The sequence below is a fragment of the Podarcis vaucheri genome (genome assembly GCF_965113315.1).
Source record: "Podarcis vaucheri genome assembly, chromosome: 4".
NCBI classification, from domain to species: Eukaryota; Metazoa; Chordata; class Lepidosauria; order Squamata; family Lacertidae; genus Podarcis; species Podarcis vaucheri.
This window is the reverse complement of record NC_138762.1, coordinates 16608857-16621353: the sequence shown is the minus strand read 5'-3', so window position 1 is coordinate 16621353 and position 12497 is coordinate 16608857. Positions and strand designations below refer to the sequence as shown.

Genomic DNA, 12497 nt, shown 5'->3' with positions numbered 1-12497 from the left:
CGATGGGCAAGAAGTGAATGAGAACCTCTCTGCATCTCTAAGGATAGATCTACAACTTGGCCAAAAGCAATTCTGGAGATGCAAAGTTCCGGTTGGAGGCAGGAATTCACCAGTTGCTGGAAACCACAGGAGGGAAAATGCTCTTTCGTTTGGATCCTGAATGCGGGTTTCTCACAGACATCTGGCCTGGCCACTTTGAGAACATGATGCTGGACTTAGATGGACCATTGGCCTGATCCAACAGGCTTGTCTAAGGTTCTTATGTGCTTAAATAAAAGCTGTGGTTGACTAAGCAATTCAAACCTACATGCTTATTCTTTTGGCCTTTAAGTGGCATTGTATATTGTATTGTTGGTTTATTGCTATGGCCATTGGCTGACGCAGAGAAAGATTCATTCATTCATTCATTCATTCATTCATTCATTCATTCACCCTGCATCCATTTTGTAGGCATCTAAAATGTGTAACACACCCTCATGAACAAGTATGAATAAAAGGAGGGAAATGTTCCTCTTTAACACTGCTTAACAATCACAAAACACACTGAGCTGGCGCTGGGTGGACAAACGTCAACATATTAGCATTTATAACTGGAACACTGACTCATTTGCTAAATAAGTCTGAGCGATAGTTTTCTTTCCTACTTGAAAACGTGCTCTGTGTGCCAGCTTTTTGATTACTAAACGCTTGTCATGGACTAAAAACGCTGTAATTACAAATGTATGCCGCTAAGTTAATCTCAGGAAATGCCACCAAACTGAAAAAATATATTTTAGCCTGCAGTCCTGGCACCATCAAAGGTACTTCAGTGTAGCTTGTTCATCCTGGCTCACCTGCGGCTCAACCAGCTGAGCTGAATCTGGCTGAGGCAAGGCCAGAACATTTCACCTGCCCGCTTGGCAAAGAACACTATTTTAAAGGCTTGCTTTCCCTCTACCAGGCATAGGAAGAGCGACAGCCCTGATGGTTTACATCTGATGTAAATTTACACCAGCTTCTTGTACATAGGAAAGCTACATGGGTCTGGTTGGCTTATAATTCTAATACTAATGCTAATACTAACACTAACACTACTACTACTACTACTACTACGACTACTACTACTACTAATTTATTATTTATACCCCGCCCATCTGGCTGGGTTTCCCCAGCCACTCTGGGTGGCTTCCAACAGAACACTAAAATACAATAATTATTAAACATTAAAAGCTTCCCTAAAAGGGCTACCTTCAGATGTCTTCTAAAAGTTTGGTAGTTGTTTTTCTCTTTGACATCTGGTGGGAGGGCGTTTCACAGGGCGGGTGCCACTACCGAGAAGGACCTCTGCCTGGTTCCCTGTAACTTGGCTTCTCGAAGTGAGGGAACCGGCAGAAGGCCCTCAGTGCTGGACCTCAGTGTCTGGGTAGAACGAAGGGGGTGGAGACGCTCTTTCGGGTATTTTGGACCGATGTAGGGAAGGTCCATAGCTCAGGGGCCGCAATAGTCCATCAAAATGTTAAAAGTTTCCCTAAACAGGGCTGCCTTCAGATATCTTCTAAAAGTCTGGTAGTTGTTGTTCTCTTTGACATCTGGTGGGAGGGCGTTCCACAGGACGGGTGCCACTACCGAGAAGGCCCTCTGCCTGGTTCCCTGTAACTTGGCTTCTTGCAGTGAGGGAACCGCCAACAGGCCCTCGGAGCTGGACCTCAGTGTCCGGGCAGAACGATGGAGGTGGAGATGCTCCTTCAGGTATACTGGACTGAGGCCGTTTAGGGATTTAAAGGTCAGCACCAACACTTTGAATTGTGCTCAGAAATGTACTGGGAGCCAGTGTAGGTCTTTCAAGACCAGTGTTATATGGTCTCGGCACCCAGTCTACTTTTAATTTTTCTTCTTTTTTTCCTCCTGGAGGTTAGCTACCCATGACTTAAGGGCTCCTTGTTGCAATGTGCTTGAAGTCTCTAATTTAAGGCAGTCTCTAAAAATGGCAGCATATACCAGGAATATTTGCACCATAGAGATGCATGGCTAGAGCAGATACCCATATCTGCTTTCTTGTTTCTGTTATTCAAATACAGGGTTGTTATTTTTTCAGTTCAGTGCCACAAGTTCAGGACTTTTGCATCAGTCTTTTTCTTTTTTTCTAGTGTTTGATCAGGGATGATAGCCAGACAAAAGAAATGAGTGTGCACATCGCGGACAATGAACCCCTTATCTTGCCACTTCTAACTCTCAAAAAAGCTATTATATATCACCAGCTTGGGGGTGGAATTTAGGCATTGATCTAATTCTCTTTTGCCCTGTCTTTTGTTTTTTTTCTTGGGATGGGAAAAGTAAAGATTCAAAACAAATAAATAATCCTGTACAACTAGAATCAGAGATCAGAAATCTACCATTACTGATAGATCTCTGGTGACTGAGTTTATTGTCATTTGCTAAAACCACCTTGTTCCAAAAGAGTCACAAAAAGTGGTTTCTGGGTCAATTTAAAGACACACACAAAAATCAACGCAGTGCACTTTGCTTACTATAAAAATTGCTTGATATTTGCAGCTTTCATTTCTGTCATAAACACCTTCTTCATCTTCTCGTGAGAACCTGTTGCTGGCAAATGACCTTCAGGTTTACTCAGCCAACCTGCAAGATAGACCAGAGAGAGCTGCAACAACTGCAACTGCCATCACAGAATCACAGAATTGTACATTTGCAAGGGACCCCAAGGGTCTTCTAGTCCACCAGTCTGCTTAAAAACATGGAATCCAACATGGCGGTGGCAGTGTCAACTCATTGACTGAAGACCCAAATCCTAGACAGAGATGGCTTAAAGGCCATTTGCTTGTTACAGAGTGAGTTTTATCCATACAACCGTTGAGGTTCATAATGTTAACCATGCATTCACCTTCATGGAATATGAAAAAATGCCAGAGGAAATCCATTCATTTTTACTGATTGCTAAAATTTCAGAAACTGGGAAGGCTGGGAGAGAGAAACATTTCCCCCTACTAATTTGTTTCTTTGTCCTCCCCTTCTATAGTCTTTATTTTTTAATAAATAAATAAATTGTAAGCTCCTTTGGGGCGAAGGCATACCATTTTGGTTTGTTCACCTAGGGTTAATGTCCACCAGACATTTGAAGCACAGTTAAAGCACACACCCCCCACAAAAAAACCCTAGGGGCTGTAGTTCACCCCTCATGAAGCTACATTTCCCAGCACCCTTAACAAGCCACAATACCCAGGATTTTTGGGGATAAGACATGAGATTTAAATTGTGTGCATACAGCCTTTGTAAAGGGTTTATTTATGTGCATTGGTTCTAGTGTAAATAAATAGCAGGCAAGACCCTGCAACAAAATGTTGCAGTGTGAAGTGCTTCCATTCAGGAATCCAAAACACAAGGAACCCACTGAGCATGTCCAGTTCTCATGGGTTTGTTTTTGAGGTGCCCCACAAGGTTTTTTTGTCCCCAAAGCCTGACGATACTGAGTGTATGTATGTGGGGCCATTAGGCTCCATAAGCAATGAGAGTCTCCCCTTGAAGACGCAAAGGGATGGAAGTAGAGAAGTTTGAAATGATTTTAACACGCAGAAATTGAATTTTGTTTTTGTTCTGTTCTGTTTAAAGCAAAGCAAATGTGCCTTTAACGGGCAAGAGAACAGACAGACAAGCAATGCCTTGGCACATCAGATCAAAGATCCACCTGCAGTCCAGTCCACCTGCATGTTTACTCAGAAGTAAGTCCCTTCAGCATTCAAGGGGGCTTACTCTCAGCAGGTAAAGTGCAACCACAACCAAACCAACCCCGCCAAACCCACAAGCAAGACAAAAAACAGCACTCTGTCCTTAGCAACCAGCACTCAAAGGTATTTTGCTGCTGTATGCAGAGGTTCTCTTGAATGATCACAACTTGTCACTGTTGACTTTGCCCTCCGTGAATCTTTCCGCTTTTTAAAAGCCCCTGACTTATCCTGCTGAGCGAATACCGCAAATCCACTTTGCCTGTTCTTAGTAAGCTGCAAGAGAGGAAGGCGAGAGCTTTCCATGTCTTTTTTTTTTTTAAAAAAAAACCTCATCTGTTCAAATCTTTAAAGAAACAAAGCTTCTTACTTGCTAACTAAAACAACTTTTTTTTTAAACTTTCTTCTTCCCCCTCCTAACAAGTTCCAGGAGGAGAACTCGCTCCCTGGAATGCGAAGGCAATTATTTCCCTCCCGTAATGAGTGGCAGAGCAGCAGCGCATGCAATTCGACCTCCAGCCTCCTCCTCTCCAAGCCCTTTTGCAGATAAAACGAGACTCTTGGCTCAGCCCGCACCGTACCAATGAGGAATCCGAGGAGAAACACGCCGACTGCCACCCCCACGGCCAGCACCCAGGAACGGCTCCTGTTGCCCCTTGCGTAGGTGGGCTCGGTGGCAGCATGCAGGGAGCTCCACATCCTTCCTGCTGCAAAAGAAAGCTTTCCCAGGCTCTGGATTCCGCCTGGCCTCTTCCAGTCCCCTGCCACATATACAGAGAAAGAGAGAGAGAGAGAGAGAGAGAGAGAGAGAGAGAGAGAGAGAGAGAGAGACTCTGTACAAGAGGGTAAAGTCCTCACACTTTTCCTCCGCACAGATCTCGACTCCTCCTGCAGGCTACGAAGAGGGCAGGCAGAGACGAGAAGGATCCTCTGCAAACCAGGCTCCGAGTGCTGTACCGCTGCCAAGGTCTGCAACCTGGCACTGCCATTCCTTCGCTCGGGAGGAGAGCAAAGCCAGGAACAGGTGTCTTCTCAGGCTGAGGCCACCGCTGTCCCACCGGGGATGTTCTGGAAGGGCTGGGCTGGTTTGGCAGCCTCGGTTTTGGCAGCATCCGTTGTCAATTCATGAGAGGCGCCCTTCAGGAATAAATGAATTGCACAAACAGGCAAAGGTGTTGGCCGTCATAAATATAAGGATGGGGAAACGGTGGCAACCCAGATGTGGGCAGACTCCAATTCTCATCTGTACCAGCCAGTATGGTTAATAGAAAGGGATGCGGGTGGCGCAGTGGGTTAAACCACAGAGCCTAGGACTTGCCGATCAGAAGGTCGGCGGTTCGAATCCCCGCGACGGGGTGAGCTACCGTTGCTCTATCCCAGATCCTGCCAACCTAGCAGTTCGAAAGCACATCAAAGTGCAAGTAGATAAATAGGTACCGCTCTGGCGGGAAGGTAAACGGCATTTCCATGCGCTTCTCTGGTTCGCCAGAAGTGGCTTAGCCATGCTGGCCGCATGACCCAGAAGCTGTACGCCGGCTCCCTTGGCCAATAAAGCGAGATGAGCGCCGCAACCCCAGAGTTGGTCACGACTGGACCTAATGGTCAGGGGACTCTTTACCTTTACCTATGGCTAATAGTGAGGGATGCATTCCTTTATGATGGATTAAAGAGGACATAGACAGGAAGGGAGTCTGCCTTTCTATGTGTGGATAAATGATAAGATATATATACAATATAAATATGACAGAATGTCTTTTAAGTTGCTCTTTTTTATTACTTTTGCTCTTTTTCTTTTCTATACAATTATTTAGGGAAGTTTTTAATGTATGACATATTAGTGTATTTTTGGTCTTTGTGGAAGCCGCCCAGAGTGGCTGGGGAAACCCAGCCAGATAGGCGGGGTACAAATAATAAATTATTATTATTATTGTGTTTTGTATTTTCCCTAGGGAGTTGTTGTTTTTAGTCGTGTCTGACTCTTCATGACCCCCTGGGCCAGAGCACGCCAGGCACTCCTGTCTTCCACTGCCTCCCGCAGTTTGGTCAAACTCATGTTTGTAGCTTCGAGAACACTATCCAACCATCTCGTCCTCTGTCGTCCCCTTCTCCTTGTGCCCTCCATCTTTCCCAACATCAGGGTCTTTTCCAGGGAGTCTTCTCTTCTCATGAGGTGGCCAAAGTATTGGAGCCTCAGCTTCAGGATCTGTCCCTAGGGAGAGCATTGCACAAAGGGGAAGCCACTGCAGAAAAGGCCCCATTCTTGTGTTGCCACCCTCTGGACCTCTCATGGAGGAGACACGCGGAGAAGGGCCTCAGAAGATGATCTCAGAGTCCAGATTGGTTCATGTGGGGAGCGGCAGCCCTTGAGGCACTGTGGTCCTGAGCCATTTAGAATCCTATTTTGGCATTATGTGGTATAAAGTAATTATAATAATAGGTGTTTTGCAGAGCCCATTTTACTTTTTTAAAAAGATATTTATTGAGAAAAATTTTTGAATATAAGAAAAAATAAAAATAAAAATACAAAATAATAAGCAGTTAAAAACACAGATTAATTTTCAATAACATAACTTCCATACCCTTATTTCCTCCGACCTCCTCATACTTCCCTTCTTTGTATTCCATTTCAGTTTGTTAGTTTAGCAAATCCTTACCATTAAACTTTTACCCATTTATAATCCTTTTTTCATATCTCCTAAAGCATTACAGCTGGAAACCGCTTAGTTTCTATCCAACATCTTTCTAACATTCATTAATTTTACAATATTTCTTTAAGTAGTCTTTAAATTTCTTCCAGTCTTCTTTCACCGACTCTTCTCCCTGGTCTCGGATTCTGCCAGTCATCTCAGCCAATTCCATGAAGTCAACCATTTTCCAAGTCAGAAATAAATAAACAGGCAGCGCTGTGTACTGATTTGTGTCAGACTAAGACCTGAGTGACAGGATTCAAATTCCCACTTGGTCATGAGGCTTGCTTGGGTCACAATCACTGCCTCTCACGCTGGCCTACATCACAAGGTTGTTGTGGCGTTGGGGAAGAACCACATGCATAACGACCACTTACAGTTCCTTGGAGAAAAAGGTTGATTATAAATGCAATGTTTAAAGACCAAATACAATACAGTGTCTTGCATTCTGCCTTCCTATGGCTCCCATTAACCTTGTATGTTCAAGGAGCCTGCAGGCCTGTTTGTTTTATGAGCCTTTCTTGAGTGAAAGAGAAAACCATAGTTCCATTGGTAGAACATGGTGGGTTCAAGCCCCACACTGGGCAAAAGATTCCTGCATTGAAGTGGGTTGGGCTAGTTGACCCTTGTGGTCCCTTCCAACCTTAAAAAGGTAGGTAAAGGGAGCCCTGACCGACTCGTGGCCGACTCTGAGGTTGCGGCGCTCATCTCACTTTATTGGCCGAGGGAGCCGGCGTACAGCTTCCAGGTCATGTGGCCAGCATGACTAAGCCACTTCTGGCGAACCAGAGCAGTGCACCGAAACGCTGTTTACCTTCCCGCCGGAGCAGTACCTATTTATCTACTTGCACTGACGTGCTTTTGAACTTCTAGGTGGGCAGGAGCAGGGACTGAGCAACGGGAGCTCACCCCGTCACGGGGATTTGAACTGCCAACCTTCTAATCGGCAAGTCCTAGGCTCTGTGGTTTAACCCACAGCACCACCCGCGTCCCTTCCCCTTCCAACCTTACAATTACACAATTCTATGATCCCTTATTTAATTCTAGGAAGCAAGCAAGCAAAGGAAGCAGCTTTCAATTTCAACTAATGTTTTAAATTTACCACTAGATGGCAGGAATACACCATGAACAATCGCTGCCATCATTCCCTGCTTTCTAGGCTTTTAAATAAGAAATTATCAGTTACAGAAAACCGCTTCCTTCCCTGCTCAGGCTTGTAACACGGTGATCTATGGGGCAGCCCACCTTTCCTGCCTCCCCTCCCTCTGTGGTACATTTGTCAGCTGCCTGCCTTTCCTCCCAACCTTAGAACCAATATGGTTATAGCTGTGTTGGATGTTTTGCCTGCTAACAACTGTAGGAGCGCAGTGCTTTTTTTTCTAAAACAAAGTTTAGGGGTACTCTCATTTTCCTACTCATACTGAAATACTGCCCCTCAATGAGTACTTTAATCTGGGTGGCGCTGTGGAGCCTAGGGCTTGCCGATCAGAAGGTTGGTGGTTCGAATCCCCCTGATGGGGTGAGCTCCCGTTGTTTGGTCCCTGCTCCTGCCAATGTAGCAGTTTGAAAGCACACCAGTGCAAGTAGATAAATAGGTACCACTCCGGTGGGAAGGTAAACGGCGTTTCCGTGCACTGCTCTGGTTTGCCAGAAGCGGCTTAGTCATGCTGGCTACATGACCCAGAAGAAGAAGAAGAAGAAGAAGAAGAAGAAGAAGAAGAAGAGTAGTAGTAGTAGTAGTAGTAGTAGTAGTTTGGATTTGATATCCCGCCTTTCACTCCCCTTCAGGAGTCTCAAAGCGGCTAACATTCTCCTTTCCCTTCCTCCCCCACAACAAACACTCTGTGAGGTGAGTGAAGCTGAGAGACTTCAGAGAAGTGTGACTAGCCCAAGGTCACCCAGCAGCTGCATGTGGAGGAGCGGAGACGCGAACCCGGTTCCCCAGATTAGGAGACTACCGCTCTTAACCACTACACCACGCTGCAACCCCAGAGTCGGCCATGACTGGACCTAATGGTCAGGAGTCCCTTTACCTTTTAACTTGCGTATGTCTTTTGTAAACTGCTTTGAGTTGGATTTTGTTTTTGTTTTAGAATCAAGCAGTGCATAAATTTTATGAAACAAACAAACAAAATATCTCCACAGCCCACACTTCGCTTTAAGAAATAAAATAATGAAAGCTGAGTGTTTTTGTGACAGGCGGCACACAGGAGGGGGACAAATGCCCCCCCCCAATTAAAGGAGATCACTCTGCATTTATTTTCCTGCCCCCCCATGTCTGAACTCCTGTCATTAGCACGTGCTGTTATTTTTCTTCCTTGCTCACCTAGAAATATGCTTTGCTCCTTCTGTGTCCCCCTCCCCAGTTATTTTTCTCATGTTGCCACTGGGTGGAGGAATATGCACAGTGGGACTCGACCATACGAGCCCCCACCCCAAACCCCAATTTCATGGACAGTAGTGTTATGTACTGAAGTTCTCACCCTGGGCCAGCAGGGGGATACTGTAGATGGTTTTCACTCAGGTCCACATATGCAAATAAGGAATTGAAAGTGACGTTCAGTGATTGGATAGTTACAGAAAGTTGTTACTGTTGCGTTGTAGTTGAGCTCGCTATAAGCAGGCTGGCTGAACCCTTCAGTTCAGTTCTGTTCTGGCCTGTGAATAAACAAGAGCTGTTTGAAGAATCACTGTGTCTTCTGATATGTTCACCCACAACTTAACAGGTAGGAGGCAGTTTTTGCAAATGCCACCTTTCTCTTGCAGCCCTCAAGGCCATCTCCCCTGCTCCCACCAAATTCTGTCCCAAAGGTTTCACCAGCCCTTTGGGGATCTGGGGATGGGAGCAAAGGAAGGGAGGGATGATAGAGGATTGCCTCCCAGCGGGCCTTCATAGAAGCCTCCTCTGGATCAAAGAGCTTCTATGAATGGTTGCAATTGGGGAAGGGACGGGACCAATGGCTAAAATGTTTTTATTTGAAAGATAGTCAAATCGATCTTTTAATCTACTCCTTGACAATGCCTGATGGATGCTTATATTTATGCACTTTATTAGAAATATTGTGAATGTGTGCTTTAAATTCTGTTTTCCCTCTCTAATTAGTTGAGAGGGGTATTACTGGGTTGTTCTTGTTTTTATTTTGATTGTGCATCTTGTGTTTCTATATTATGATTTTATCCTGTGAACCACCCCGAGACCTGTGGGTATAGGTGATATATAAATTAACAACAACAACAACAACAACAACAACAACAACAACAACAACAATGCCCTTGCCAGTTTTAAAGCAAAGCACAGCTTTATATTTTGTCTGCTAATTCAGTTGCATGCAGATAGCTATCATTTAAATAGATTAGACAATGAAAACCTTTTACTGTTCAATTGAATTTTATTTGTCTGTTAGTTTATAGAGCTGCAATAACATCAAAAGATCAGATTGGTTTGCAAAACTCTGGGTGAGCACATGCTCCAGCCTCAGGAGACCAGCCAGGGTGATGAGTTCCCCCACAAATTCATAATAATAATAATAATAATAATAATAATAATAATATTTAAACCCCCCCATCTGGCTGAGTTTTCCTAGCCACTCTGGGCAGCTTCCAACAAAAGATTAAAAATACATTAAAACATCATTCATTTAAATCTTCCCTAAACAGGGCTGCCAACAGATGTCTTTTAAATGTCAGATAGTTGTTTATTTCTTTGACATCTGATGTGAGGGCGTTCCACAGGGTGGGCGCCACTACCAATAAGGCCCTCTTCCTGGTTCCCTGTAACTTCCAATGCCAGATTTACGTATAAGCTAAAAAAGCTATAACTTAGGGCCCCAACAGAGTGGGCCCCAAAAAAATTAAGTGAAAAAACCCGGATGTACATTTCCAGTTGTATTTCAGTTCAACAATTACTTTGATAATATATATATTTTGTTATGTGCAAATGGCTTTAGATACCTATCAGGTCCATGAATTACCATATAGCATACATTCAACACAAAAAACAGCGAAAATGTGTTGACACAGGACAGCTGGACATCTTTTTTTTTTTAAAAAAAAAATATTTTTATTGCTTTCCAGGTACAGATATAAAGTCAGATATAAAAAGAGAAATAAGAGAAAGAAAAATAGAGAAGAAAGAAAAAGAAATCCATCTTTCAGAAACATTTTTCCATCGCCAACCGGACTTCCCCACGTCTCCCTCACCCTGCATTCTTTACAATAAAGATATCAGCAAATTATTACCTTGTTTCATGCATCCTTTTGTACTTTTAAAATAATATATTTTAAGTCTAAGGTACTTATTATCAGTTTACTTTTGTCCTAAATTTGATACAATGTTACTTTAAACTTTGGTCCTTTCATAGTTATAACTTAGTTTCCCATATTACCAAGTCTTAATTGCTGAAGCTAAATTTTCCAAATCATGCAAATTCTTAAGATTCATATAGCTTGTAGTATTTTTGTAAATAGTCCTTAAATTTTTTCCAATCCTCCTCCATTGTTTCTTCTCCCAGATCTCGGATTCTGCCAGTCATTTCTGCCAATTCCATGTAGTCCATCAATTGCGTCTGCCACTCTTCCAGTGTGGGTAAATCTTGTGTCTTCCAGTATTTTGCGATGAGAATTCTTGCTGCAGTAGTTGCATACATAAAAAAAGTTCTATCCTTCTTTAACACTTTCTGGCCGACAATGCCCAAGAGGAAGGCTTCTGGTTTCTTAGGAAAGGTATACTTAAATACCTTTTTTAACTCATTGTAAATTATTTCCCAGAAGGCCTTCACCCCTGGACAGGTCCACCAGAGGTGAAAGAATGTCCCTTCAGCCTCCTTACATTTCCAACATTTATTGTCAGACAGGTGATATATCTTTGCGAGCTTGACTGGGGTCATGTACCACCTAGGACAGCTGGACATCTAAGGGCCCCATTCCCTTCAGTAGCTTAGGGCCTCATCAAACCTAAATCCAGCCTTGGTAACTTCGTTTTGCTTCTTTCGTCGTCCCCCATCCCCCGCGCCAAATTACAATGTATTCTTTAAATCATACACTGACCTTGTCACATTTGTGTCTTAAGGCAAATATCTATCACATTAAGAACGTGGTCCTTAGGATGCTGAATAATGAAGCCATCGTTGCTATCATGGAGCACAGAGCATACAAAGAGAGTTGTCTCAAACCTATGGAATGACCGGTACCTGAGAATCGGATGCACAGGAGTCTAAATTGTCTTGGGGAGCCATTTCCTTTTAGCTTAGCCTGGGGGTCCAGCTCATAAAATTGTGGATTCGTGCTTCCTAAAGCTGGTGGCTCCCCGTCAAACGACACACTGTGAGCTTTCCTTCCCTTTGTGGGGTTTTCTTGCCTTCACAGAGACATAATAAAAAAAGCAGATATTTATAGTCGTTTCTCAACTATCCGGCGCAGGCACCCTGTAGTAAAAATTAAATGCCTAGCATCTGCTTGAGATTTATGGTGCTGGCAGGAGCATTCTCTCTCTCTCTCACTGCGCAACTTCCTTTCTCTGCAACAATAATCTCATTAGCTTGTGCTACACTCGTCCTTATGTTTATTGATCTAGCAGCTCCCACCAGGCTTCCCACCTCTCTTGCAATACACTACACTGCTGAATTTCAAAGGATCCTCTAGAGCAGGGGAAGGAAGACTTCTGGCATGTGGGATCCACTTTTGGGGGTTTGTGGTGTTGTTGTTTTTAAGAAGAACCCCAAGATCCACCAATAAGAACCAGAAGCAAAATAATGGGAGGGCAAATTGCTCTTAGAATTAAGGCCCGCATTCTCTGCCCAGGAATCTCTTTTCAGTACAAGAGCTGAGTTCACAATCACCTAATGATGATTGTTTTATGCAAGAATGGAAGCCTTTTTCAGATTACTTAAAAGAAATATTTTAGTGTGCTGAACTCGCCAGCAGGATTTGAACTGTGAGCAACGGAAGGAATTGGAGATCATTGTGTTGTTGTTGTTGTGGTATAAGGGGCAGAAGATAGGGTTCAGCAAAGGTGCGGCAATAAAAAACACTGTGGAAAACGGGGTTGGAGGTCAATAAACAAAAGGAAAATTCACAATGTATTGGAGTATATATG

The 12497-nt window shown here is 43.7% G+C and overlaps 1 protein-coding gene and 1 long non-coding RNA gene across 4 annotated transcripts in view; one reads left to right on the top strand and one right to left on the bottom strand.

Moving 5' to 3' along the window:
• The window catches only part of LOC309530353 (glutamate carboxypeptidase 2-like), a 52493-nt gene extending 47992 nt beyond the window's left edge, over window positions 1-4501 (bottom strand). The window contains exons 1-2 of one of the 3 annotated variants that reach the window (XM_082219249.1): window positions 4298-4501; window positions 2508-2616 (exon numbers count right to left, since the gene is read on the bottom strand). In XM_082219249.1, the coding sequence (XP_082075375.1) occupies window positions 2508-2616; window positions 4298-4415 (227 nt within the window). In that variant the 5' untranslated portion in view covers window positions 4416-4501. Of the gene's footprint in view, window positions 1-2507; window positions 2617-3942; window positions 3963-4292 lie in introns of those variants that run through there. The other 2 variants (XM_082219250.1, XM_082219251.1) reach the window with 2 other exon arrangements.
• The window catches only part of LOC309530691, a 228983-nt gene that overhangs the window by 3399 nt on the left and 213087 nt on the right, over window positions 1-12497 (top strand). The gene's annotated exons all lie outside the window — the stretch shown is intronic.